The sequence below is a fragment of the Leiobunum rupestre genome, chromosome 6 (assembly GCF_980474605.1).
Source record: "Leiobunum rupestre chromosome 6, qqLeiRupe1.1.hap1, whole genome shotgun sequence".
NCBI classification, from domain to species: Eukaryota; Metazoa; Arthropoda; class Arachnida; order Opiliones; family Sclerosomatidae; genus Leiobunum; species Leiobunum rupestre.
The window spans coordinates 24,680,424-24,705,073 of NC_143389.1; the positions used below are offsets into that span (position 1 = coordinate 24,680,424).

Consider the following 24,650-nt stretch of genomic DNA (forward strand, 5'->3'; position numbering starts at 1 on the left):
AGCAAGACAGACACACGACGAACGAAATTGTTTGTTTCGATAATACTACATATTTAGGAGTAAATTTTGTTAGCAAACAATGCTTATAATTATTGGGAGGGCTCGGCCTAGCCCTTAAAATTAATGGGGGGGGGGGGGGGGAGCTCGGGCCCAACGAGCCTAGAGAACTCTACGCCTATGCGCCCCCGTTGGCCATGGATGTCATCTGGGTGATTAGCGATGATAATTTAGTTAAAAAATAATTAAAATAAATGAACTATAAAATAAACTAAAATAAATAAACTATAAAATAATCTAAAATAAATAAACTGTAAAATAAACTATAAAATACTTCAATATTTTTAATATATGGCGTATATAACACCGCAAAAAAGTTTTTTTTTAAATTCAATTTTTTCCCGTCAAAAACACATATCTATTCCATCCGACGGGTCATTCATATTCCTAGATTCAAAGAACCAATAAAAATAAAAAAAATTTATGTATTAGCAAAGTTTGTTTCAGTATACTTTTATTATTAAGAATTTTTATTTGACATGACAACCTCTTTCTAGTTACTTGCTAATGTAATTGTGAAAATACTCACGGTCATGTTAAATGCATCACCAAGCTATTTTATTTTACAAAAAAACGCTCTTTTTAACAAGCGGGTTTAAATAATATCCGATGTTAGCCCTGTTAGACGAATAAGAAGGATAGTACTTTGACTTCAGCATGTGCTCAGCTACTTATGACGTCAGTTTGAGCTTTTCTTAGTAAAATAAGTAACACCATAGTAGGGCGGTATAATTATCGAAACTTGCTATTTGCTTATTGATTTATACCATTAGATTAAAAATAAATGTTGTCAGTCAAAACTAGTTTCTTTAAAAAAAAAGTTTTTAAATAGTTTACAAATAGTCAAAATCTGTAACCATTACTTCAATATTATATTTACAAGAGATTAGGGTATCAAAATAAACCACTCTTTTCTAACACAACAAATTCTAAAATTGTTAAAACATATCACATATTACAAAGCTTTCAAAATAACATAGTGTAGACGTTCAGGTCTACCAGCGCCAATACAAAGAAGCTTATATAGGAAGACAGCTTCCACTGCCTTGATTCATAATTAATTATGACAAATCTACCTGTGTGTACGCCTATAAGAATATCAAATACCTTTATGAAAATTCAAATTTTTTAATTTGTCTTTGGTGTAAAAGCCAGTCAAAAAACAGGTGGGTGAAATTATCATTATTTAGTACAATTTTTTTTTAAATACTTCAAATACCGTTTAAAAATTTTGATTGTTAAGAGATTAAATAATTTGATCAAAATATTGGTGTCAAAATTGCTGATGAAATCACCAAAATAAATTATTTACTAGTTTAATAAAAAGATATTTCAATAATAGAAATAAAAGTTCATTTTGGGATAAGAAGTTATAATTTTTTCTAACTTTTTAGGATGAAGAGAGCTGACTTGTAATTTAAAGAAAAGCCTACAATTATTTTACTAGTTTCAAAACTATTTTAACGCCTCATTTTAAATATTAGGTTATTTGATCCTCATTTGATTCCACAAATTCGATTTGGTATTTGATCTAAGTATTCAGTGTCAAAAAATATTTTGCACAACTTCAATAGACATTTTCCCACTATTAACTTTTATCCCAAACTTTTGGTAAGGATCTGTAATTTCAGTTACGGTGCAAGCAACCAAGAATATATTAATTTATACCTAGAGAAAACGACTGTGTTGATCCCAATTACACTTATGATCTGCCAGTTTGCTCATTCCATGCAAAATGTCCAATATCAGACCCATACATAATGATGCCTTAAAATTAACCATATACCGGTTAGTCTCAACTTCTTAATTATCTCTAAGTTTAAATACGTTCATGTGGAATCTATAGCCAAAATTTGAAATTAAATAGATTGGCTAAAATAGTGTGTAACAAAAAATCAATAATGAATAAATAGAAATTAAATTACACGTACAAAGGTACAAAACAAAAATAAAGTTTTAAACACATAAATAAAATCTAAAAGAATAACAGACGGTATCATGTGGCAACATTTTTGCTTTCATTAAATGCTCTATAGTCTATAATCTAAGTCATAAAAATTGACTTCAAAATGCTCATATTTTGAAAAATATCATCAGGTAATTTTAGTAACAATTTATCTGGTTTTTCAGTAACCAGTTTGAAGTCGCTTGTAGTTAATCTAACCTTCAAAAGGCAAAAATAACATACGTCCATAAAATGTTGACTGACATATTCCAGCTCATTCTCTTATGTCACGTAAATGCATACATGTAGTTAAACAAGGTTTAGAACGGTAGCGATGCTAAAAGCTGAGGTAGGCTATAGCTTACCTGGAATTCCCAAAAGTGCTACATATTTTAAAAATAGCAAACACTCAGAGCACTGTAATAAAATCAACATTTCAAGTTAATTTGCATATCTTTAAGTCAAAAAATTAGTCCTGATATGAATTAAGTTTCAAAAATTGCTAGCGCAGCTACTGGTTTTGATATACTGCATTTTGCTAAAATTCTTAGATAACGAGTAGAAGACAAGCACCAAGATTTCTAAGCCTAGTGAATACATAAGAATGTTCTGATGCTAACGGTTGACCAATATTGACGTATTAGGTGAAGTAGCGTACAGCAACCTCATCTTTTTTTTAAATTATTTTAGGCGGATACGATAGAGTTTGTCACGTAGATAGCGTGGGTATTTCTTATTTTGGCCGCAAATGATTATTTAATTTTTTAATTTAATTTTAAAAATTGAACCTCTTTGGGTATTTTACAGTTTTTTTGTGGTTATTATTTTCGTCTTGTGTTTGACGACACCACGTGTTTTTCAGCCCTTGGTATTCCGGTAGTTTGTTAAAACCAAATTATTTCCAAGTGGTATTCCGGTAGTTTGAAAAAACAAATTCCAAGTGGTAATCCGGTTACTTGTTCAATAAATTACAAATTTTCTAAATTTTTGGCTATTTCTAGCTGTGCTGCCTTTTTATGGCCGCAACCCCACTTTGCCCTTGGTCTTGCGATATACGCTTCAATTTTTTTCACGCCCGACAATACTTGGTAGGGTATGCCTAGGTACTGTCCTCTAGGTTGCGTTATAGAAGGCCCATCGTTTTCTTTTAGTATGGGGCTGGGGTGGCGCCACGCGCCCCCAGCACGAGAGCGTAGTGAACGTGCGGCGCCAATACTTATACGAACTAGAAAAACTTTTCTTTACCCATTTTTTAAAACAGTCTGGTGTCGGCGAACACACGACAAAAAGAATTTCAACCCAAAATCATGCGAATCAACAACGCAAAGAACAACAAGAAAGTAACGCAATATCACGTGGCAATTATTCGGAGTGAACAACACGTGGTGTAGGCTACCGAAACTGCAAGTGTCGGCGAACACAAGACGAAAATAATGACAAAAATCGTGAAAAGGCCCAAGCAGTTGCGGCCATAAAAAGGCAACACAGCTAGAAATTTGTATTTTATTGAACAAACCACCGGAATACCACCTGGAATTTTTTTTCTTCAAACTACCGGCATTGCGGCATACCACTTGGAAATAATTTGTTTTAACAAACTATCGGAATACCAAGGGCTGAAAAACACGTGGTGTCGTCGAACACAAGACGAAAATAATAACCACAAAAAAACTGTAAAATACCCAAAGAGGTTCAATTTTTAAAATTAAATTAAAAAATTAATTAATCATTTTCGGCCAAAATAAAAAATACCCACGCTATCTACGTGACAAACTCTATCGTATCCGCCTAAAATAATTAAACAACAAGATAAAAAACGTGAAAATACTCAAAAATTTAAAATTTTTCAATTAAATAAAAAAATTAAATAATCATTTGCGGCCAAGATAAAAAATACCCACGCTATCTACGTGACAAACTCTATCGTATCCGCCTAAAATAATTAAAAAACAAGATGAGTTGCTGTACCCTACTTTTGCTGAAATATTAATTATAAAATATTCATAAATTATAGTAGCTATTTCAAATTTTCTATTTGACAATGCAAATTGTAGTTTTCTCTGTCTCCATAAGGCACAATTATAGATATTATATCACAAATATTATAAGCACTAAAGTCATTATATCCTTTGTTCAATGTCACTTTCGACTGTTGATGTAATCTCTTCGTTAACTAGTTCATCTGTATCAGCAACTGTGCTGTATTCAGGGGAAGAGGTAGCCCATGGTTGGAGATCTGCTGTTCCAAAAATTATGAAAATAATAGCGCCAATAAAATTGATGGTGGCTGAAATATAAAACACCCAACTCCAACTAGACATTGAATCCTATAATTGAACCAGAAATATATATATATTAAAATATACCAAAAAAAATAAATATAAAATTATAAATATACATTTTGATTGGTGATGAATCCTGTAACCATAGGAGCAAATATTCCAGGAAAATTGCTTACAGTATTACATATTCCAAAAACCGTTCCTAAAAAATTAAAAAAAAAACTATGATGAGTCTTAATGGTTTTGGGAATATCATTTTTGTTTGGCAGATTTTGAACGTTGGCTGACGCACAATAACAACATTTTAATTCCTAGACCAACATTTCATTGGGTTTTGAACTATCCAACACCTTTTTCGTTTTGGCACAAAAATACACCAATTGGTACTATAATCTAATTGTCTCGGCTACTTCAGCTACTTAAACTATGAATAAACTTTCAAAGCATTGAGACAATTTACGCCAGTTATGTATCACATGGATTTAGTCACACATCTTTTTAGTCTAGTCTAGTTCGCTTGCACAAAAATAAATAAGAAATTAAATTATTTCACCATATTTAAATTTCAACAATTAAGTATCAAAAGATTATTTCCTACTGCATGACACCAAAAGTGTGCTAGTTCTTATACTTTCCAATGCTTAAGATTTACTGCTCATAGAAAGGCAAACTAAGATGGACTGGTTTGTTCTTTCGTATTTTGTACTATACAGTAGTATTTCAGTTGAGTCCTAAAAAATCAATAAGCCTACTAGTAAAGTGGAGTGGTGGAGTAGTTAGCACTTTCGCCTCGCAGCAAGAGGAGCCGGATTCGATCCCAACTTGTGTCACCGGGTGAAAACTCGGAACAACTCCTGCGTTGAGTTTAGAAGTTTTCTCCCCACTGGCTTAAGGGGTTTTCCCCCCGAGCTCTTCGGTTTCTCCTTCCATAAAAACTTGTTGAGGTTAACAGTAATAGTGAGTGTAGGAAGCTGTTGGCTTGCGTGGCATGAAGGTTTTGCCACCACCCTCCTACGCGTTGTAACCCAGCCACCTGAATAAAGGGCTTAAAAGTCCCTTGATGACTTAGGCCTAAGGTGGTGCGCCTTGGGTATTAACCTAGCTGATTATTATCGTCTTCCCCCAGTGCTTCCTTAATTCTTGAAGCTTTCACCAGACGATACTATTTATACTTTTAAACTTCATTCCTTCCCCAATGTGTATCCTCCCTCTTCCCCTCAAAACTTAACTTTGTGAGCAACATTCATTTCAAAACTTTTTAACTGACCCACTTTTGGTAATTATGCCACTTTTGATCACACTAAGATAAGTCAAATAAACCAATACAAAAAATGAAGAAATCAGCATACCAGCATATCCCGGAGCCATATCTAAAACAGAGGGATCACTTCCTCCAGCTCCAAATCCAATTAGAGCCGTTGTAGCCACCAGAAGTAAGAAAATAGACAATCTATCACAGCCAACCAATGGAATGCTGGCAAGGCATATAGCACTTCCAACGGAAGCTTCATCAAAATAAAAATCAATTAAAACCAATATTTGACAAGTGTTTTTAATGTGCAATGTTGCTGTCTTAAAAACTTTGCAAAGAACATCATACCGAAGAACTTCAATAAGATAACGAATTTTTGTTTCTTAAATTCATATTTTGCTACATATTTTCTGAGTAAGCCTCTTCCACTTGTTCTGTGGAATAGGCTTCTTACTGGTGATGGTCAGTCAATAGGATTTAGAAAATTTGTTTCTATCTCCAGGTACTTACTCATCATGATCGCAATAATGCCTTAATATAAATAGTTAAAACAACTTCTTTTGCATACAAATTTGGGTGAAGTGAACTACAGCGGCCTCATTGAATTTCATATTAATTTTGGTTGCGCCTGATAGACCTTGTCACGTAGATGCCGAGGGTATTTTTTATTTTGGCCGCAAATGATTATTTAATTTTTTTAATTTTAAACATTTCTCATTTTCATTGAATTTTATATTAATTTTGGTTGCGCCTGATAGACCTTGTCACGTAGATGCCGGGGTATTTTTTTATTTTGGCCGCAAATAATTATTTAATTTTTAAATTTTAAAAATTTCTCATTTTCATTGAATTTTATATTAATTTTGGTTGCGCCTGATAGACCTTGTCACGTAGAGGCCGAGGGTATTTTTTATTTTGGCCGCAAATGATTATTCAATATTTTAATGTAATTTTAAAAATTTCACATTTTTGGGCATTTTCACGTGTTTCGTTGTACTAATTTCAGTCGTGTGTTCGCCGACACCACAGTTTCGGTGTCCTAATAATTTCCACGTGATATTCCCGATATTACCGTACTTTATAAAATAAATTACAGTTTTGGTTCATTTTCTAGGTGTTTTGTATTTTTGGGCCACAAATTGATATTCCCGTACTTTATAAAATCAATTACAGGTTTTGTTCATTTTCTAGGTGTTTTGTATTTTTGGGCCACAAACGCTTATTTCAGGTTGATATTAAAAGTATATACTTGATGCGTAAGGCTTGGTACTGTCCTCTAGGTAACGTTATAGATGGCCCATCGCTTTTTTAGTATGGGGTTGGGGAGGCGCCGTGCGCCCCCAGCGCTTGAGCGAAGTGAGTGCGCGGCGCCGTCAGGCGCCAATACGGGGAGTTACTGTATAAGTTGATACGATATCACTAATTACGATGCCCCTAGGTACAATTACAGAAGGGCCACCGTCAATGCTCGGAATGGGGCTGGGCGCGTCTGAAAAGTTGTGTCGACGGATACATGTTGTCAGAATTTATAGCCCGGTGTACCGGTAAGAAAAGAACCACACCACCGGAGGCCTATCATCAGAATGCCCTACGCCAGCGTCCACAAGCCCAGACAGGTGACAAAACCAGCATGGGTAGCAGAACCCCACTACCGATGGTCGCACCCTCGATGCAAGCCGCTCAACCCAGCAGAAGGTGCAACAATGGGACGACCAGCCCGCCACTTCGCACACAGCAGTGGGATAGAGAACGGATGCTCTAGCAACGCCGGCCGACACCCCACCTAGAAAGGCAGGGAGCCAAGCCCATTGGAAAGAGCTCCTAAAGGTGAACGGCGGGCACACAGCAGCCGGCATAACCCGGCACAGCTGGCACCGGAGATCCCGGTGGAGCTCCAAAAGGCCGGGAGATGGGTCCGCCGTGCCCTCATACGGAGGCCCGCAGCTCCACAGCAGGCTACTCAATCCGCCGAGGCGGCCAGTTTGCCCGGCCCCTCTCCATTAGCCTGGGCCGAAGCCCAGTATCCAGCCCACACCTGACCGAAGTCGGAGGTTGGAGATAGGACCCTTTGGACGGAGCTAACATCTCCCAGCGCGCCACCGCCCTTACGGGTCACAAGAGCCCGACCCCGACTCCCCAGTTAAGCCGCCAGTTATTGCACACTCCGACCCCTTGAGGGCCTGTCGACGGATACACAACGAAACTATTTTTTAACAAAAACGTTACTAATCCCCTAAATTTTTTTAAAAATTAAGTTAAAAAAAAGCAAAATTACATGAGGCCGCTGTAGTTCAATTTTGCCAAAAATTTAAAAAATAATACTTTTTTATTTATGCAAAAACAGTAAAAATCAATGGAAAAAACAAGGCTACTTTCGAGCTTTGATAGAAACATCAGCAGTTCTGATTCAGGTTAAACATTTTTCTGCCCTTGACTAACTGATATGTCAACTGTGAAAGAAAACTAATATCCTTTTTTACAAAAACCGCATCTTGCCAAAATGAACAGGCCAACTGCATTGCACGTTTTTATGTTTATTATGGGTATACATCGTTGCAAAGTTCAAAATTAACCTTAAACATTCACCTAATGTTTGGAACACCTTTCTGATTGTTGTAATGGAAAAGTAATTTAATGATCGAATATAATCCGCAGAGGAACCAGCAATCATCACTGTAATAGCCAGAGCCAAGTAGATAACAGATGACTGCCAAGCACCCTACAAGAAAAGAAAAATTAAAAAACATTGCCATCAAAAGAAATGCATTGGTAACTAAATCTTTAGCAACTTGTTAAACAAAGGAAATGCCATTTGCTCACTAAAAACAAGGTTTCTTAAATAGACTGGTTGACCGACTTGGCCGTTTTAGCGTTGAGCATTTACGATACGGTTTTCAAACGCTAGTAGATGACGCTCGCGTCTGTAACCATGAAGATTTTTGGGAAACGCGCCCAAGCGATTTTATTAGGCCGACAATTTTTACGGTAGTTATCCTAAAATTTAACCGATGTAATTTGGTATTAAGACATTTTTAAATGATTTTCTAATAATTTTATTAATTAAACTTCAAATTATAGATAAGGAAAACACATTTTAATATACGCAACTACTTGCATTTATTTTATACAACTTTTGAAATAATTATAAAATTTAAAAGGTATAGTAACTATATTTAGCTAGATCTGATAATTTATAATTATAAAATAATTAGAGAAGACTGCTGTTATTTACAAATATATACTAATAAATTCTATAGCATAAATTTCATTGTTTAAGGGCATTTTATGTGAGTTTAGATTGTTTAGCAAGGATTTGCTTCTTGTTTCTACTTGGTAGGTTGTGATTCATGTTTCTACATATGAAATGAATTCTGTACACTACATATAAGTTGAGGGCCCTTGCGGTTACACCTAAATAATGATTTTTACATCCAACTAAATTTTTTGGGAGTTCAGGCGATTCAAATACATTATTTATAATTGTTTGAAAAGCATCCTCTTTATGTCCACACTTATTTTCCTAACTGACTGTTCAATGAAATAAATAAGTCCATAAAGAGAGTGAGATGGACAGACTAAACTGCCATGCAATTGCAGTTTCACCAAAGCAGCTTCGGGCATAAAATTTCCAGAGATGTCTTTTAGAGAGTCCAAGCATTGGCTATATATTACGTGAACTTTTTCATTTTGTATGCTACATATCCTCCTAAATAATTTTACAAAAACATTCATCGGAACTAGCAAATGCTTCTTTTTCTTCTAAGAACATAGCAGGCCAGGCTACTTCTTCAAATATGTTGCTTTCCATCAGTTCAGTCAGTTTGTCTTCTATCATTTCCAATGATTTTTTTCTCTGAATTTGGTTTCAAGTTACTTATGTCTGAGAAAATTTGTTTCACTGAACTCTACATTTGCTCGTTTTGGCGGTTTCACTAAAGATGCCACTGAGAGTAGCCTATAGATATAAAAGAACTGGTTGGGGTGGGATGGTCATCACCTCCTGACGATTGCCTAACCATTCCAAAAAACCGCTGAAATAGGAAAGTGTTTGTATTAGTTTATTTCCATATTTAATTGAAAAAAATATTTTATTACTTCTAAAGGATCCTAGTTAAATTTTGCTGTAAGTACATATTTGAACCCTTCTGAATGTAGTTTTTTAGTCAAATCAATTGTGCTTTGAATAGTAATCTTGAAGCTTCCGAAATTCTGTTTACTTAAGAAATACTTTTTCTTGTTCTTCGGTAGGTTTTTTTGGTAAGACTCCCAATTTTCAAACCACTTTAGATTTTCTTGGAGTCTCTGGAATTTTATAAATTTAGACTGCAGGCTAATAAGTGCATACTGCATTGCATTAGATACCTCTAGTTTGATTTTATTCCATATTGCTTCTTTAGGAAGTTTGGAATTTAACAAGTCAAGTAAATTGTTCATGTGATGAGTGAAAGCGATGGTATGCGTGGCATCCTCTAATCCTGGTACTTTTTGGTTTTGATAAAATTCCATTCCATCTGCAGTAGACTTACTGAAAAGCTGAAAATAATATTCATATAAATCTTTACCAACAAAAACATCTTAAAACTACCTGAACTGCTAATCTGACAGACATCTTCTGAAAATCATTTGGATTAACATGACCAGTGGTGAGCTTAGGAACCACACGTAGGGAGTTTGCCATGTTGTTGTCTGCATCTAGAAGTTGGCGATAGTGAGCCATACTAAGAATCACTAGAAAATTCCCTTACCAAAAAATAAGTGGGTTTTTAGTTGGTATTTAGTTGGTATTCACATTTAAGTTGATATTAAGTTGGTTTTAAGTGGTCAGCATATTTCAGTAAACTAGTTAAGTTGGTTTTAAGTTGGTGGGAAAATGCCTTTTACTTTAGTTGGTATTTAGTTGGTTTTTAGTGGTCAGAAAATTACATATTATTTTTTAAGTTGGCTTTAAGTGGTCTTTATTAAGTAACATTTTAAGTAAGTTTTAAGTTGGCTTTAGTGGTCTTTATTAAGTAAAATTTTCAGTAAGTTTTTAGTTGGTTTTAAGTTGGTGTTAAGTTGTTTTTAAGTAGGTTTTTAGTTTGTATTTGTCTCAAATACAAACTTAAAACCAACTTAAATAGTTCTTAGATCACTTATTTTTTGGTAAGGGAGGCTATTCTTAATTTCACCATTTACTGTAGACAATCCTAAAGTCTTCAATGCTGATCGGATACTTGCAGCTCCATCAGCTACCACACCATCAACAATTACTCCTGCTTTATGTAGTTTTAAAATTGCCTGGAGGATGAGTTGACTCAAAACTACAGCTGGTGCAGCATTGACTGTACAAAAGGCACCAATAGTTTGAATCCAACCTCCCAGAAATGGTTGAAATAAAAAAACCAGAGCATGGTTTCCATTAATATTTCACCGTAATCCACTTTGCCAATAATCATGCATTCATGTGGTTTGAAATCAATGTGTCGACTCGTTTGCATTTCATCAAATAACAGCATTCCTCTTCTTTCATTCTCTTCTAATGTCGAAAGTTTGTGGGATAAAGTTTCAAAAATGTTATCATCAAAACCAAACTTGGCCTCCAGATTTTTAATTTTGTGGTTGAGAGTTGACATAGATGGCAGAGGGAGATAGTTATTGGTTCGCAAAAATTAAGTCATATAATGATGAAGATTTAATTTTAATTAGTAGACAATCTAAAATACAATCAGTTGGAAACAGCTTCACTGATAACTAATTTTTGTTTCTCTGGTAGCGATTCCATCTTTTTGAAATTTTCTTCGAACTATCTTTATCTGCTTGTATATCTTCTTGAGTTTTTTAATAATTTTATTTTTGAGTAAGATATTACTTTTCAAGTTATAAAATCTAAGCTGGAAGCGACAACTGTGTGGTTCTTTTATAAATTCTGAAACATATAAGATATTTAAATTAAAATTTATAAACTTCAAAATTAAACTTATTACCTCTTTTTAGTGCTTTTTTAGGTGAACTTTTAGCCTTGCATGTTTGGTTAAGTTCTTGGTCTATTTTTAATTCAACCTTTGGAAATTTGGTAGAGCTTTGCAATGTTACGAAATTTTGTTTTAAATGGGTTTTCTAAACCTTGTTCTTGTTGTTTTGATTTACAGCATATAATTTCTTGTAAAGGTTCTTCATTAAAAAAACTCCATCTTCAGATGTGAGTCTAGATGTGTTTCTAATATAAGATGATCTTAACTGCTTACTGTTAGATATTGAATTATAACAAACTGGATCAACTCGGATATAAGTCAAGTTTTTTAAGTCTGGAGATTTCTGTGGTTTTGGAGAGATTGAAATACTTTGTAAAGGCTGACTTAGAGCATGGATTAAATAACCTTACAGGGATAGTTCTCTGGGGTACAATATTTGCTCCAGACGTACCCTGGTGTCCAGAATTGTCAACGACCGGAAGTCTCGATTTTACCGATACACGGGGGAAAAATAGCAAAGGGGGTGCAATCGCGATTGATTAAATTATTATTTTTGTAGGCCAAGGCCTATCTATTGAAAACGTGTTTATATTTTGAAAGCCTATAAACAATTTAACGAAAAATTAGGTTATATACATAAATGGCTAAGAAACAATATGAAAAAGGTTGCTTATCGTACTTATTATTTCCCACATTGAACCAGGAAGCTCCAGAGCCACTGAGGTACTGACCATGATTGAATATTTAAAAATTTCAATTTCAAATGTAATAAAACAAACCTTTGGAAAAATATAAAAAACGCCAAAAGCCGCCGCGAGATGGCGACGTGTCAAGAAGTCTTATTCCGTATTTGTATCGGTAAAGGGGGTATAATTGAGGGGACGGCAAAAATATCTGGCAACTCGTATTATAGTAAAATGTATTAGAGAGAACTATCCATGCTTCGAGGCTCTCTTTCTCGACATTCATTGGGAAGCGGTATTGCATTTTTTCTAAGTAGCCACCTATCGCTGGGAGTTATTACAGTTGCACTGTTAATAACACGAATGTTTTCCTTTATGATGTCCTCTTTATTGAAATGTTTTTTGCCTATTAAATATCTAGGCTTTAAACCACTTTCCTCTTTAAATATATTTTGCCAATTAGCAAACCTTTCCAAATCTTTTAGAGCTTCATGTGGAACATGATATTTACAGTTTTCTTCGTCGGTATATGTTCTATTAACTCTTGGATAGGTTGAAGTTGTACAATTTAACACCCAGCATTTAGGCATTTCGTATTTAAAAACTAAACATATAAGAAATAAAAATAACTAATTTTTTACTCGACGTTATCGTTTACATTGATATTTATTTAATTGAACATTTTTAATAGCATGAAAAACCACTGAAAACGAACGTGTTGTGCTAAAAAAACATGACTGCTTGACGACCTTGAACCTTCAGTTTATTTCAAAAGTCAATCACACGATGGCTCTGATCTCAATACCCGGGCTATTACAGGAAAGCTCGCCCTTTTTTACATGGGGTTTTTAGACGGAGTCGGTCAACCAGTCTATTTAAGTAACCTTGATCATCACACTAAAGCATACCTATTCACAACAAACTGTAGTATAATTCGGTTAAAAATGTTAATTCTTTAATTTAATAGTTGTTTAAAGCATGACTGATACTTCATGGTATTCTTGATTTTATTAAAAACAGTTAAAATTTACATGTTTCCGAAGCTTTCGGGTTCGAGACCCCTCGTCAAGCGGTATTTTGAAAATACCGCTTGACGAGGGGTCGCGAACCCGAAAGCTTCGGAAACATGTAAATTTTAACTGTTTTTAATAAAATCAAGAATACCATGAAGTATCAGTCATGCTTTAAACAACTATTAAATTAATATTTTAAACCATGGTAAATAAAAATTTTAACTTATACGATGTTAATTCTTTATTTTTATTGTTTCAGATACTAAATTTTCAGCTACCATCAAAACTAATTGAACCGCTCTGCTATGGGGCTTGCAAAATACGTCAGTTATATTACCTTTTGTATATCAAAATGAAGAATGACTTGCATATAATTTGGAAGCTCTGTTAATATTGTGTAGTAAGACCAGGAGATACAAAATTTTACAATTGCAAGAGTCCAAACCGGAATGCTTGTTAAAATACCTTTCCACGGAAGAGCGGCTCGCTAAAAATAAGATAAAATTATGAGAAACTAGAAAGAAAGCCATCGATCTTTGAATAAAGAAAAGTTTCCTTTTGGTCTTAATATAGGTCTTACATCACTGGATCTTACTGTCACATGAATATAAGCGTTTGTGTTTATGTATATGATAATATAAACAGTCATCATAAATCTAAAACTTAATAAAATATAATAATAAACATTAGTACACAGTAAATGTCCCTTGTTACAAAGTTATATCGTGAGTGGCGAGGCTGGACCCTCTGACTTGTATATGCCTGATGATTGCTTACACATCGCCTTCTATCAATAGACCTCTCAACATCTTTCCCTTTCATTCTTTATTTGAATTTGGACTATCTTATGCCATAGTCTTTCTGCCTGACTGGTTTATGTTGTGTGTCTTTGGTCACAGATTTGGGGTTGTTTCATTAGGGCTTGGAGTCAGACCTGGACATAAAAATGGGATTGTATTGAATCTGTCTGTGGCTAGCCGGCTTGGAGTGCTAGCAGTTTGTTGTTCCAGCTGTGAAGTCAGTGATCCTGTTCTTAATCTTGACTCGTTCCTATCATTTGACTATGGGCTCTCAGGTGTTGGATTGATACTTAGACTCTGATCTGGTATCTCTACTTGTGGACTGCACCGTATTGATATGAATGATCCCGTAACTCTGTGATGCTCTAGCGACCACCTGTAGATATTCGCCCCAATGAGCTTTTAGATGTTGCCATTGAGTTGCTTTTCTTGTCCTCTTGGAGAGGATATACAGGTCCAGTGAGTTGGTGACTTTTGAATCTGTTCTTTGTTACTATATAATGTCTGTAATAGTCAACAGCTATCCTCTGGATTCTCTAGTTGATATTAGTCGACTTAGTGACTTAAGAGTGGAAAAGTCAGCCCCATCTGACGCTGCTCTAAAAAACATTTGTTTCTTTTATAAATTGATCCTTTACTAGTTTTCAGCAAATAGGACCATTGGTCAACTTGTTTAGTAACAGATATCAACGGTGTTAAGTCAAATGTTCTTTTATCATAGTACTGTTTCGACTTGTACTGTTTGTACGCAATGGCCTCTGGAACACCTTGAACTACTTCCAGCATTAATGGAGAATTTGTTAACTTAAGAAGACACTGCATGCACCTGACGAAGAATTTATGTGATGGTCTGACGCAATATTTTTGTGGAGCATGGCTAAGCCAATGTCTTGTTTTGTATAAAGGTCCTTTTCACTAGGTCATTTGTGATCTTCACTGCCGATTCATCCTTCCCATTTGACTGACTATGATATGGCAAAGTTGTGACATGCTGAAAACCCCAGTGGAGGCAAAAACTGTCAAATTCCTGACTGACAAAGTTGGTGCTATTGTCTGTTATTAAAATCTGGGGCACACCATGGCGGGGAAAATGCTGCTTTGTTGCCTGAACTGGAGCTGTTGCGGTTATAGTTTTCAATACATTCATCTCATAATAAAAACTATAGTAATCAACCATTATTAAATACTTCAGTCCATTTAAGTTAAAAAAATCTTGCACTACCATCTGTATTTCCTATAAAAGTATTGCTAGTGACTGACAAATTCCTTTATTTCCGAGGCCTAGTTGCCTGGCCAGTAAATAACATCTTTTGAATTTCGCTTCTGGGTCTAGATAATTATAATGGAATCTCTTCACTAGATCCTTTTCAATTGCTTACAGTATAATAAGGCTCTGGCCTTTGTGTATCATCTCATTCTAAACCACAATCTCGTCTCGGCTGTCTCAGTAACTTCTGATCACAAGTGGAACCATTGCCCGTCTCATGGGCCAGCTATTAAATGCCATATTTTTCAGCTGTTGGAGAGCCCCATCCTTGAGTGTTGCTTCAAGGATAAACATTATGGTTTGGCATTAATGTTAATATAACGTGTTAGCTTTGCCTCTGGCACTTCTTATAGGGCTGACTACACCACATATATCGTTTCTTGCTGAGATATCTCTTTTAGTGATTATGATTAGTATGTCTGACTAAGCATATCGACTACTAGTAGTGTGCTTCTGCGGTGGTATTGAAGTTCTAAATTAAAAAGTTCTGTAACTGGAGGACATCGTATAGGCTTGGAAAAAATTGACAATTTACTGATTGAACCCAAGGCAACCAAAAAGAATGGCTAGGCATTCCTTTTCTAATTGTGCATAATTATGCTCACTTGTCAGTCATGGTCCAAACTATTGAGGCATAAGCTATTGGCTGGCCATCCTGCACTGTAGCCTATTTCCTCACGCTAGAAGTGGTGCTTGAGAAATATGTCTTCAACTTATCAAAAGCCCTAATTTGCGACTGGTGCCATGGAAGGATTGCAACCTTTTCCAGTAACACTTTTAGTGGTTCACAAATGCTTAACATTATCGGTAGAAAACAGGACAAATAATTAACAATTTCCAAGATACGCTGCACTACGTTTTTGTCCATTGTAATATTGCTCTTGATTACTTGAGCCTTTATGCATTCTTCACGTGATTATCCTCTACCCAAAAAAGTATGTCATCAGCCGTCAAACCTTCAAGCAACTTTAAATCGGTCGTTGAAATTCCTCTGGGGCAGATCTGAGACCAAAGGAAACTTATAAGTTTGTACCGCCCATATGGGATCCAAAATATTGTCTATTCTGAACTTTTTTCTAAGTTTGATTTGTTGGAAGCCATCTTTCGAATGCTTGTTCTGTTGTAACTAAATCTCAAAATAACTTGTCACGAAGATCAGTGTTGGGGTATTTGTAAAAAATTTCTTATGTTAAACTTCTGACATCATATTTTATGTATATGATAATATGAAGTCTTCATAAAACTAAGTATTAAAACATAATAAAATAAATTCCACTCCATTGCAGCTCTCAATGCCTGACGATTGCTTACACAGCTTATAGTCGCAAGGAATTCAGATTTTCTAGCATAGATACAAAATAATTGCTCACAGACTATAATACTACTCTGACTTGTGTCATAAAAGCCACATTTTACATTTCTACTTTCTATTTTTGTAATTTTGCGGTTCTGAAATTCTTCAGTTGAATTGTAGGGTATATGAAATTCTTTCCAATATTATTCTTAATAAAACGTGTAAAATATTTTTACATAAAGAACGGTTGACGAAACTAGATTCCTTGAGCACTGAGGGCTGATCCAGATTGAAAATTTAAGAACTTCTCTTACATTGTTAGAAACTACATCAAATATTTTCATTTAATAAAATAACTTGGATAAAATTTATTTTGAAATTCGCACCCTAGGGATATCAATGGGTACAACTACCCACGTAAAAAGTATCTCCCTAAGCAGTAAGATCACTAAAATCTTATTTTACTTTTAGAGATAGAACTTCGTATCTTAAAAGGTAAAAGTACTGCCTAAAACTAAATATTTTCTTTACTGATATTTTATCTCTTCTTTTATTTACGTTCAAAATGTTTTAACTACCTGCTCTCTCACAGAACTGGTTTTCCGGTTTTCCTGAATATAAAGAAGTTCTCTTCGAGTTATTCCTTTATGTTGCTCAGGCGTATCACTCATTAGCAAAAGCCAAAGTAAGCACCACAAACAACCTAAACCACCTGAAAGTACAAAAAAAAAATTCAAACAAATTTTAAAAATGCATCATCTTATTTGAAGTTTTAAAACATTACCAAATATGTAAAACACCAAAGGCCACCCATTGTCATACTCCAAATTACACAGTATAGCAGCAATTGGCATTGTTACTACAGTTCCGATCTGGGCACCATTTTGACTAAATGCTAACTGCAAGCTGATTTCTTGAACTGGGATCCACTTTGACAAAAGCGCATAACAAGCTGGATAGGTTACACCCTAGAAAAGAGGAAATATTTCAATGCTTATATGGTTTATGCCTAGTTCAAAAGGGCGACTTTTCAAGTGAACATGGTTGAACGATACATTTAAAAGAAGCTTAAAATTATGAAGTGGACAAGCTAGCAATTCAAGAGTGCTTAGATACTTTTTCAAAAATGAAAGTGTAATTTTGTTTTAGATAAGCAAAGAACATGACATAGTATTTCTCAAACTAACCCTTTTAAAAACATTAGTAAACATACTTCACCCAAACCTGCTATAACTCTGGTAGCTATCAAAGCAACATAATTCCATCGGGCAGCCACAGGCATCAACAAAGTGAAGATTGATGTCACCAGAACGCCAATCCCAAGAAGCCATTTTCCTCCAAACATCTCGGCCATTCTTCCACCAGGTAGCTGAGTTATTACATATCCGTAGAAAAACGAACCTAAAACAAATCCCTTGGTTTTCTCATTCCACTCAAACTCTCCTTGACCCTGCCAAAAATAGAAACATAATTTATAGGATCAAATCCTCATAAATATTGTACCATGAACTTATTAAGTTACTAGAAATGCACAAGTGCGGCCTTCCAGGCGTGCTAGCATGATCCACTACCTAATGTCCTTTCTGTATCACTAACGATCCCCTCTGGGAACCAGGCGAAATCCCGTTGTAATTAGCCTTCCACCTGGGAGGAGGACTACTGAGTGGTGACCCCTTACTTTCCTCCATACGCGTGGGATCATTTATGAAGTCAAAACAAAAGTGGTCAACTCTGTCTGTGACAAGAACTTAATTCGGTGGATTTTCCAGATGAATGAAGATTCAGTCGCAGTTCTAAAGGAGGCAGGATTTACTGCCTACACAGGGGTGGATAGGGGGACTTTTAAAGTCCTTAAAAATCCTAACACCCCAGCACAGCCTGAAGTGGTGGCAGAGGACTCGGCTACTGAGATGTCGGACTTTGATCTGGCAGGAGAACTGGGTAATATCACCTTGGGCTACATGTCGGACATTTCCGACATCACGGTTGTAGAGAACACCTCCACCTGTACAGAAGGGTCTGTCCAACCCACAGGGGCATTAGGTGAAGATGCGAGTGGGTCAGCTGGTGATGGAGGTAGGGTCTGTCCGGTACCCACCCCCTTAGCCGGCGAGTAGCCCAGCACCAACACCGGTAACTCTGGTTGGACATGAAGGTGATACAGATTAATCTGCATCACTGTAAGGCAGCCTCGGCAGTTCTCTGTCGCAGGTTTGTTGTGGAGGGCCTAGACGTGGCCCTCATACAGGAGCCTTGGATCCATAATGGAAGAATCCTAGGGCTCAAAAATGCATGTACTGTTTACTATGACTACAAATCTGCTAATCCTAGGGCATGTATTTTGGTACGAAAGGGTATTCACGCTCTTCCTCTTTCATTATACCAATCTAGGGACACTGCCACCATAAAAATTATCAGCTGATGGAGAAGACGAATTAATGATGGCCTCTGGCTATTTTCCCCTCCATCACAGGAGGTTGCCAATCTGGTGAACCACTGTGAGAGATTGGTCAGCCTATAAGCAGACCCTCACTTCCTATCATAAGGCCATCCGAGAAGCCAAACAGGCTTCCTGGAGGGATTTTTGTGAGAGTATCTCTGATATTCCCACTACAGCCAAACTAATGAAAATTATGGCATATGACAATACAAAACATCTAGATACTATTAAGTTGAAGGATGGTAGTTACTCCAGTTCTGGAAAGGAAACACTGACACATATATTGGAGGTTCACTTTCCAGATTCTAAAGTCACTGACACAGATGACTCTTATGATCTTCCTCTTCGGATCAAAAGAACTAAAAAGGTAGATTGGGATGTGGCAAAACAAGTTGTCACTCACTCCAAGCTTATGTGGGCTATGAAGTCATTTAAGCCCTACAAGGCCTCTGGTCCGGATGGGATATCATCCATCTTGTTGCAGGAGGGAATAGATATTCTCTCTCCTGTGTTGTGCAGAATCTACAGGTTCTGTATTGTTCTTGGGCACGTACCAAGCTCAAAGGTTATCTTTATTCCTAAGCCCGGGAAAACCAGTTATCTCGAGGCTAAAGAATTTAGACCAATCAGTCTAACTTCATTTCTCCTAAAAGTTTTGGAGAAATTAGCTGATTGCTATATTAGAGAGGAGGTTCTTAGTGTTACACCCCTCTCGAATGCTCAGTATGCCTATCAAAAGGGCAAAACTACTGAGACTACCCTTCATGGCATAATTAATGGCCTTGAACGTGCAATTGAGTTCAAAGAAATAGCGCTAGCTGTTTTTCTGGACATCGAGGGGGCTTTTGATAAAGTCTCTAAGGCTGTCATTCTTAAGGTGGCTAAGCGTTTTGGTATAAATGACACATTGTATCTTTGGATCGACTCTATGTTGACTGATCGGGTCGCGACGGCTTCCCTGCTTGGCAAATCACTAAGGGTTACCACCAACCGGGGCTGCCCACAGGGGGGTGTTCTTTCACCCCTGCTGTGGTGCCTGGTTCTGGACGAACTCTTGGTGAGGCTAAACAGGGATGGCTGTCGCGGCTTTGGTTATGCTGACGATGTCGCAGTGATAATTACTGGAAGCTCCCAGGAACCATTTGGACTATGTTGAGATTCGAGCATCTTGGTATGCATCAGCTGGAAACTTCTGATTTCTATAATATACCGGCCAAAAGGATTCTCCGTTTTGTGTCAGATATTGGGCTTTTTAAGTCTTAAGGTTCGGGGTTGCACAATGGACCTCTGGTCGAAGTGCGCGAATGGGCTTGCCCTTAGCCCTTCACCCCTTTCACTATTAATAATAATAATGATGAGAAAAACTCTCATCTCTGTGGAATGCTGGTGTAGGGATGTTGGCCTCACCGTCAATCCTGACAAGACGAGCCTGATTCCTTTCCCTCGGAGGAAGGTGCAGGACTTGTTCAAAGATATTTATTTCTTTGGGACCATCCTGGTCAAATCAACTGAAGTAAAATACCTTGGTGTTATTCTCGACAGTAAACTAACATGGAAGCCACATCTTGACCTTAGTATCAGAAAGGCAAAAATGTTATTCTGGAGAGTAAGGGGTACCATAAGCAAGTCTTGGGGTCTTAGCCCAAAGGTTGTAATCAGGCCTATGCTGACGTATGCAACAGTGGTTTGGTGGCCGAGGGTAGTGCTTAAGTCAGTTCAGGCTGAACTACGCACTGTGCAAAGGCTGGCCTGTGTCAGCATTACAGGAGCTATGAAAACGGCCCCAAGTGTTTCTCTGGAGGTGCTGCTGAAAATTCTACCGCTTCATCTTTATATAGAGGAAGTTGCAATTATGAGTGCCCATCGGTTACTGCATAATGGTTGGTGGAGGCCTGCTAATTGGGAGTGTAGCCACACCAAATGGTTTCGGCAATATTTTGGTCACTTACCCATCTTATTGATGGGTTCTGACAACATGGCTAGAAAGATACACTTTGAAAAGCAGTTTAATGTTTACTTTCCAAGTCGTTTAGACTGGTCTGGCGACACAGTGTTGGAACCAAGGGCGAAATTGTTTGGTTCACGGATGGCTCCAAGACTCACTCAGGGGTGGGTGCTGGAGTTTTATTGTCAGACTAAGAAGTTTGGCTTCTCTGAGAGCCTTAGCGTTTTTGCTACGGTTTTTCAGGCTGAGATTTTAGCAATCTGCTTCTGTGAAGACTTCTGTCTTAAAAATATGTATCGGGGCAAGACTATTCAGATTTTCTCGGACAGTCAGGCTGCCCTTAAGGCTCTTAATCAGTTAAGTATTACTTCTAAGCTCTTTCTTAGCTGTTTGGATCTCCTTTCGGAAATGGGCACCCATAATAAGGTTCAACTATATTGGGTACCTGGTCATAAGGGGCATCATGGCAATGAAATGGCCGACACTCTGACCAAGGAGGGTCACGAGGGTGTGGAGGTTAGGTTCTTAGGTGCTGAACCTGCTATTTCAATACCCAATGGCCTGGTTCGCAGCCATGTGCATGGCGCTATGCCTGAGAGGCAGGTCAGGCTTTGGCTTGAGACGGAGGGTCAGAGGCAGGCCGAGGAGTTTATTCCTGGGCCTTCTATGAATAGAGCAACTGAGTTGCTTTCGCTCTCTAAGAGTAGTATAAGGGTGGTTACGGGCCTACTTTTAGGTCACTGCCAGCTTAATAGACATGCGCATCTGATTGGTATCAGCGAGTCCTTTGTGCAGGGCATGCCTTGCAGAGGAGGAAACTTCCTCTCATGTCCTTTGTGTCTGTGATTTTTATGCGGCTCAAAGGTTTGAGTACCTTGGTATGCATACGTTGGAAACGAGCGATCTTTCCAACATCCCAGCGAAGCAAATCCTGCGCTTTGTTTCTAAGACTGGGCTTGTCCATGTTTAAATGGACCTCTGGTCGAAGTGCTAGGTTGGGTCTAACCCAACCACCCAACTTTTACTAATAATAATAATAATAATAATAATAATGTCCTTTCTGACATCATATATATGGAGTAACAAAAATACGTACATTGTAATCACTTGAAGAATTTGCCGAGGAACCATTGACGAATGAACATTCATAATCAACGCTTGTATTGCTTGGTTCTTGTTTTACCATCGCTATAAGGGCTATGCTTAAATTAACTCGCAGGGCGTAGACGAGGAACGTCGCCCAAAATATCATGAATGAAAGGAAGTGACGAGCAGGAACAACAGCTAAATGTAAATAAGGGAATTTCATTAAACCGCTGTGTCTGGGCCATGTGAAATTTCTAACTACAATGAGACCACTTTCAAGCTAGAAGTCCTTTATCCCACTTAAAGCAACTGAAGGCTCTATCATTGCCACCTGTATTATGAACACGCCCCTGTTATTAGAGATGGCCATGAATCTATCAGATTCTTAAAAAAAAGATATTTTAGTGGAGAGTATGGTGCCATCTATTGGCGAAGGAAACTAAAATTCAAAATAGCCAAATGATAACGTCATCAGAAAGGCATTGTAGAGTATTATATTTAGACAACTTATAAGTTAAAAAGTTTTGTTTCCATGGTTGAATTTTCAATTATAATGAGTATTAAAATCACGACTGATACTTCATGGTACCATGAAGTATCAGTCGTGATTTTAATACTCATTATAACTTATACTTTATTTAGTGGACTTTAACCTAAATTATATATCCCATGTAAAAAATATTGTTAAAAATTACTGTAATTTATGTTATTGACCAATTTACAAACGATTCAATCAACACAAGGGGTACCTAAAAGTACAGACTTTAGGGTCAAAATGTTAAAATCAGAGCTGAAACCATAAATGTATGATAAAAAAATTTACAGTAAAATCCGGTGTTCAGGTTGGAAGAACATTTAGTAATTGCATATGGAAATTTTATCTCTGAGGTAGAAGCCAAGTCCGCATCTTCAGATATCTGGTTGGGGAAGAAGGTAATTTCATCTTCTGAAGCATTGACGGGTTCATTGCTCTTGGCCATGGATCATTGTCATCTAAAATAAAAATATTATGTTAAATCTCACAACAATTTCCAAACCTTAAATACCCTGAGCTTTAACTTCTTTTTAAAAATTATATTATTTTAATTGTGATCAGCTTCACTTCAGCGATAGCTTTTCAAGCTCCCTAGTATCCATTTTGCAACTGAATACTAGGGAACTTAAAAAGCTATCATGCTAATATTACCATAGTTCCAAACCTCAACATACTCTACCGCAAATTCAAATTGATAATATAGCTTTGAGTTAAGAACAGAGCATGTTATACAATAGAATTAATTCCGTAACACAGAATATGGCCTTCTGTAAGATACAGTAACTTACAAAGTGATATCCTTGAAAAAAGATTCAAAAAACTTCAAAACAACGTTTGATATTGTACACTGAACAGCTGTCATTCGTCTGACACTGTCTGCTTCTGGATACATAAATAAAAAATAAAAGAATTAGTAGTGTAATTAACTAGATAGTGTACAACTTAGTACATATAACATTAATTAAAACTCAGGGGAAAAGACAATAATAATAAAAATGAATAAACATACTACTCTCGTTATCCAGTTCTATTCAAACTTTAAGAATCAATAGCAGACGATGAAATGCAAGCAGACCTCTCACCTCTGCCTCAAAATCTTAATAAGGGCAAAAAATAAGACGAAATAAAACCATAGACATAATAAAGATATAGACCCAAGATTCTACGTTTGGTTAACATGGAGGCGACGCCAAGCAAACAACCGGTAGTTGTGGTACTACGTTTAAGCACGGCCAACTTAGATCCACTGCTACTCGCACAAGAAGGCCCCCCAGCTTTATTTTCCTCCCATGTTAACGACCGTATGAGGAAAAGCCGATTTACGCGGGAAAATTCCGCTTGGCACGCTAGGAACCGGGACAACCCTTCTAATGTTATCCTACGGGGAAAATTTTTCGAAACAGTCCCACTTTTAGGAACCTTTTCCCTTATCTTTGCAATATTGTTCAACGCTGAGATTTTAATATGATTTGAAGTAAGGTTTTAGCCTTATTTTAAGACTATGTTTGTAATTTTCCGATCTTTAGTTCGCGTACAATCTTCTTTTAAAATCGACCAAAATTTTAAGGCGAGGAATTGACTCCGTATCGAAAATAAGCCTCGGCGTCCTCTTGCGCGGCGCGAGATTAAACAATGTAAAGCTAAGAACACAAAATAAAATATCTCAGATTATCTGAAATACAACTTGGGTTCTATTTCTTACTTTAGTTAATATTTTATTACCTCAATTTTTACGTTTTATTATTATTAAACTGTTCAAAACATTATTTCAAATGGTTAAAGTTTGCTGTCTCTGATACAACCTAAGCTAATACAGTGTTTTGTATTAATTTGTGATTGTAACAATCAACAACACACTGAGAAATTGGATAAAACCATTAAGAATCGCTTAGTTCCTCCTCTTCTGGACCATTTGATACACAATATTTCTCAAAAATTTTAAAAAGTTAAACACCTACAATACAAACCAGTTAGTCGAAAAGTTTTGAAACTTTAAATTTTATCTAAAACACTTTTATATTTCACGTGAAATTTGTTACAAGAAATTCAATTTGTAAAACTATGAAATTTAATATAAGACAAGTTTTTAAAATTTAATAC

At 36.5% G+C, this 24,650-nt stretch overlaps 1 protein-coding gene across 2 annotated transcripts; it reads right to left on the bottom strand.

Moving 5' to 3' along the window:
* Window positions 1-540: 540 nt before the first annotated feature.
* Window positions 541-23,653, bottom strand: LOC149940474 (sialin-like). 2 transcript variants are annotated; one of them, XM_090177704.1, is made up of 12 exons: window positions 23,560-23,653; window positions 23,339-23,432; window positions 22,839-23,008; window positions 22,026-22,213; window positions 17,758-17,994; window positions 17,329-17,512; window positions 17,123-17,256; window positions 13,521-13,670; window positions 8,123-8,255; window positions 5,634-5,789; window positions 4,401-4,486; window positions 541-4,329 (listed from the first exon to the last, which is right to left on the bottom strand). In XM_090177704.1, the coding sequence occupies exons 3-12, from the start codon at window positions 22,993-22,995 to the stop codon at window positions 4,123-4,125; spliced, it is 1,632 nt and encodes a 543-aa protein (XP_090033830.1). In that variant the 5' UTR covers window positions 22,996-23,008; window positions 23,339-23,432; window positions 23,560-23,653; the 3' UTR covers window positions 541-4,122. The 2 variants fall into 2 exon arrangements, with proteins under 2 accessions (XP_090033830.1, XP_090033832.1); XM_090177706.1 differs by lacking the exons at window positions 23,339-23,432; window positions 23,560-23,653 and adding an exon at window positions 23,230-23,323.
* Between the last annotated feature and the right edge of the window lie 997 nt (window positions 23,654-24,650).

Excerpts from the sequence above, each read along its gene's own strand:
- LOC149940474 (XM_090177704.1), bottom strand. The coding sequence starts at position 22,995 with ATGGCCAAGAGCAATGAACCCGTCAATGCTTCAGAAGATGAAATTACC. Across the intron at positions 17,513-17,757 it reads TTATAGCAGGTTTGGGTGAA|GGTGTAACCTATCCAGCTTG; the intron begins GTATGTTTACTA and ends CCTCTTTTCTAG. Across the intron at positions 17,257-17,328 it reads TTTGGTGTTTTACATATTTG|GTGGTTTAGGTTGTTTGTGG; the intron begins GTAATGTTTTAA and ends TTGTACTTTCAG.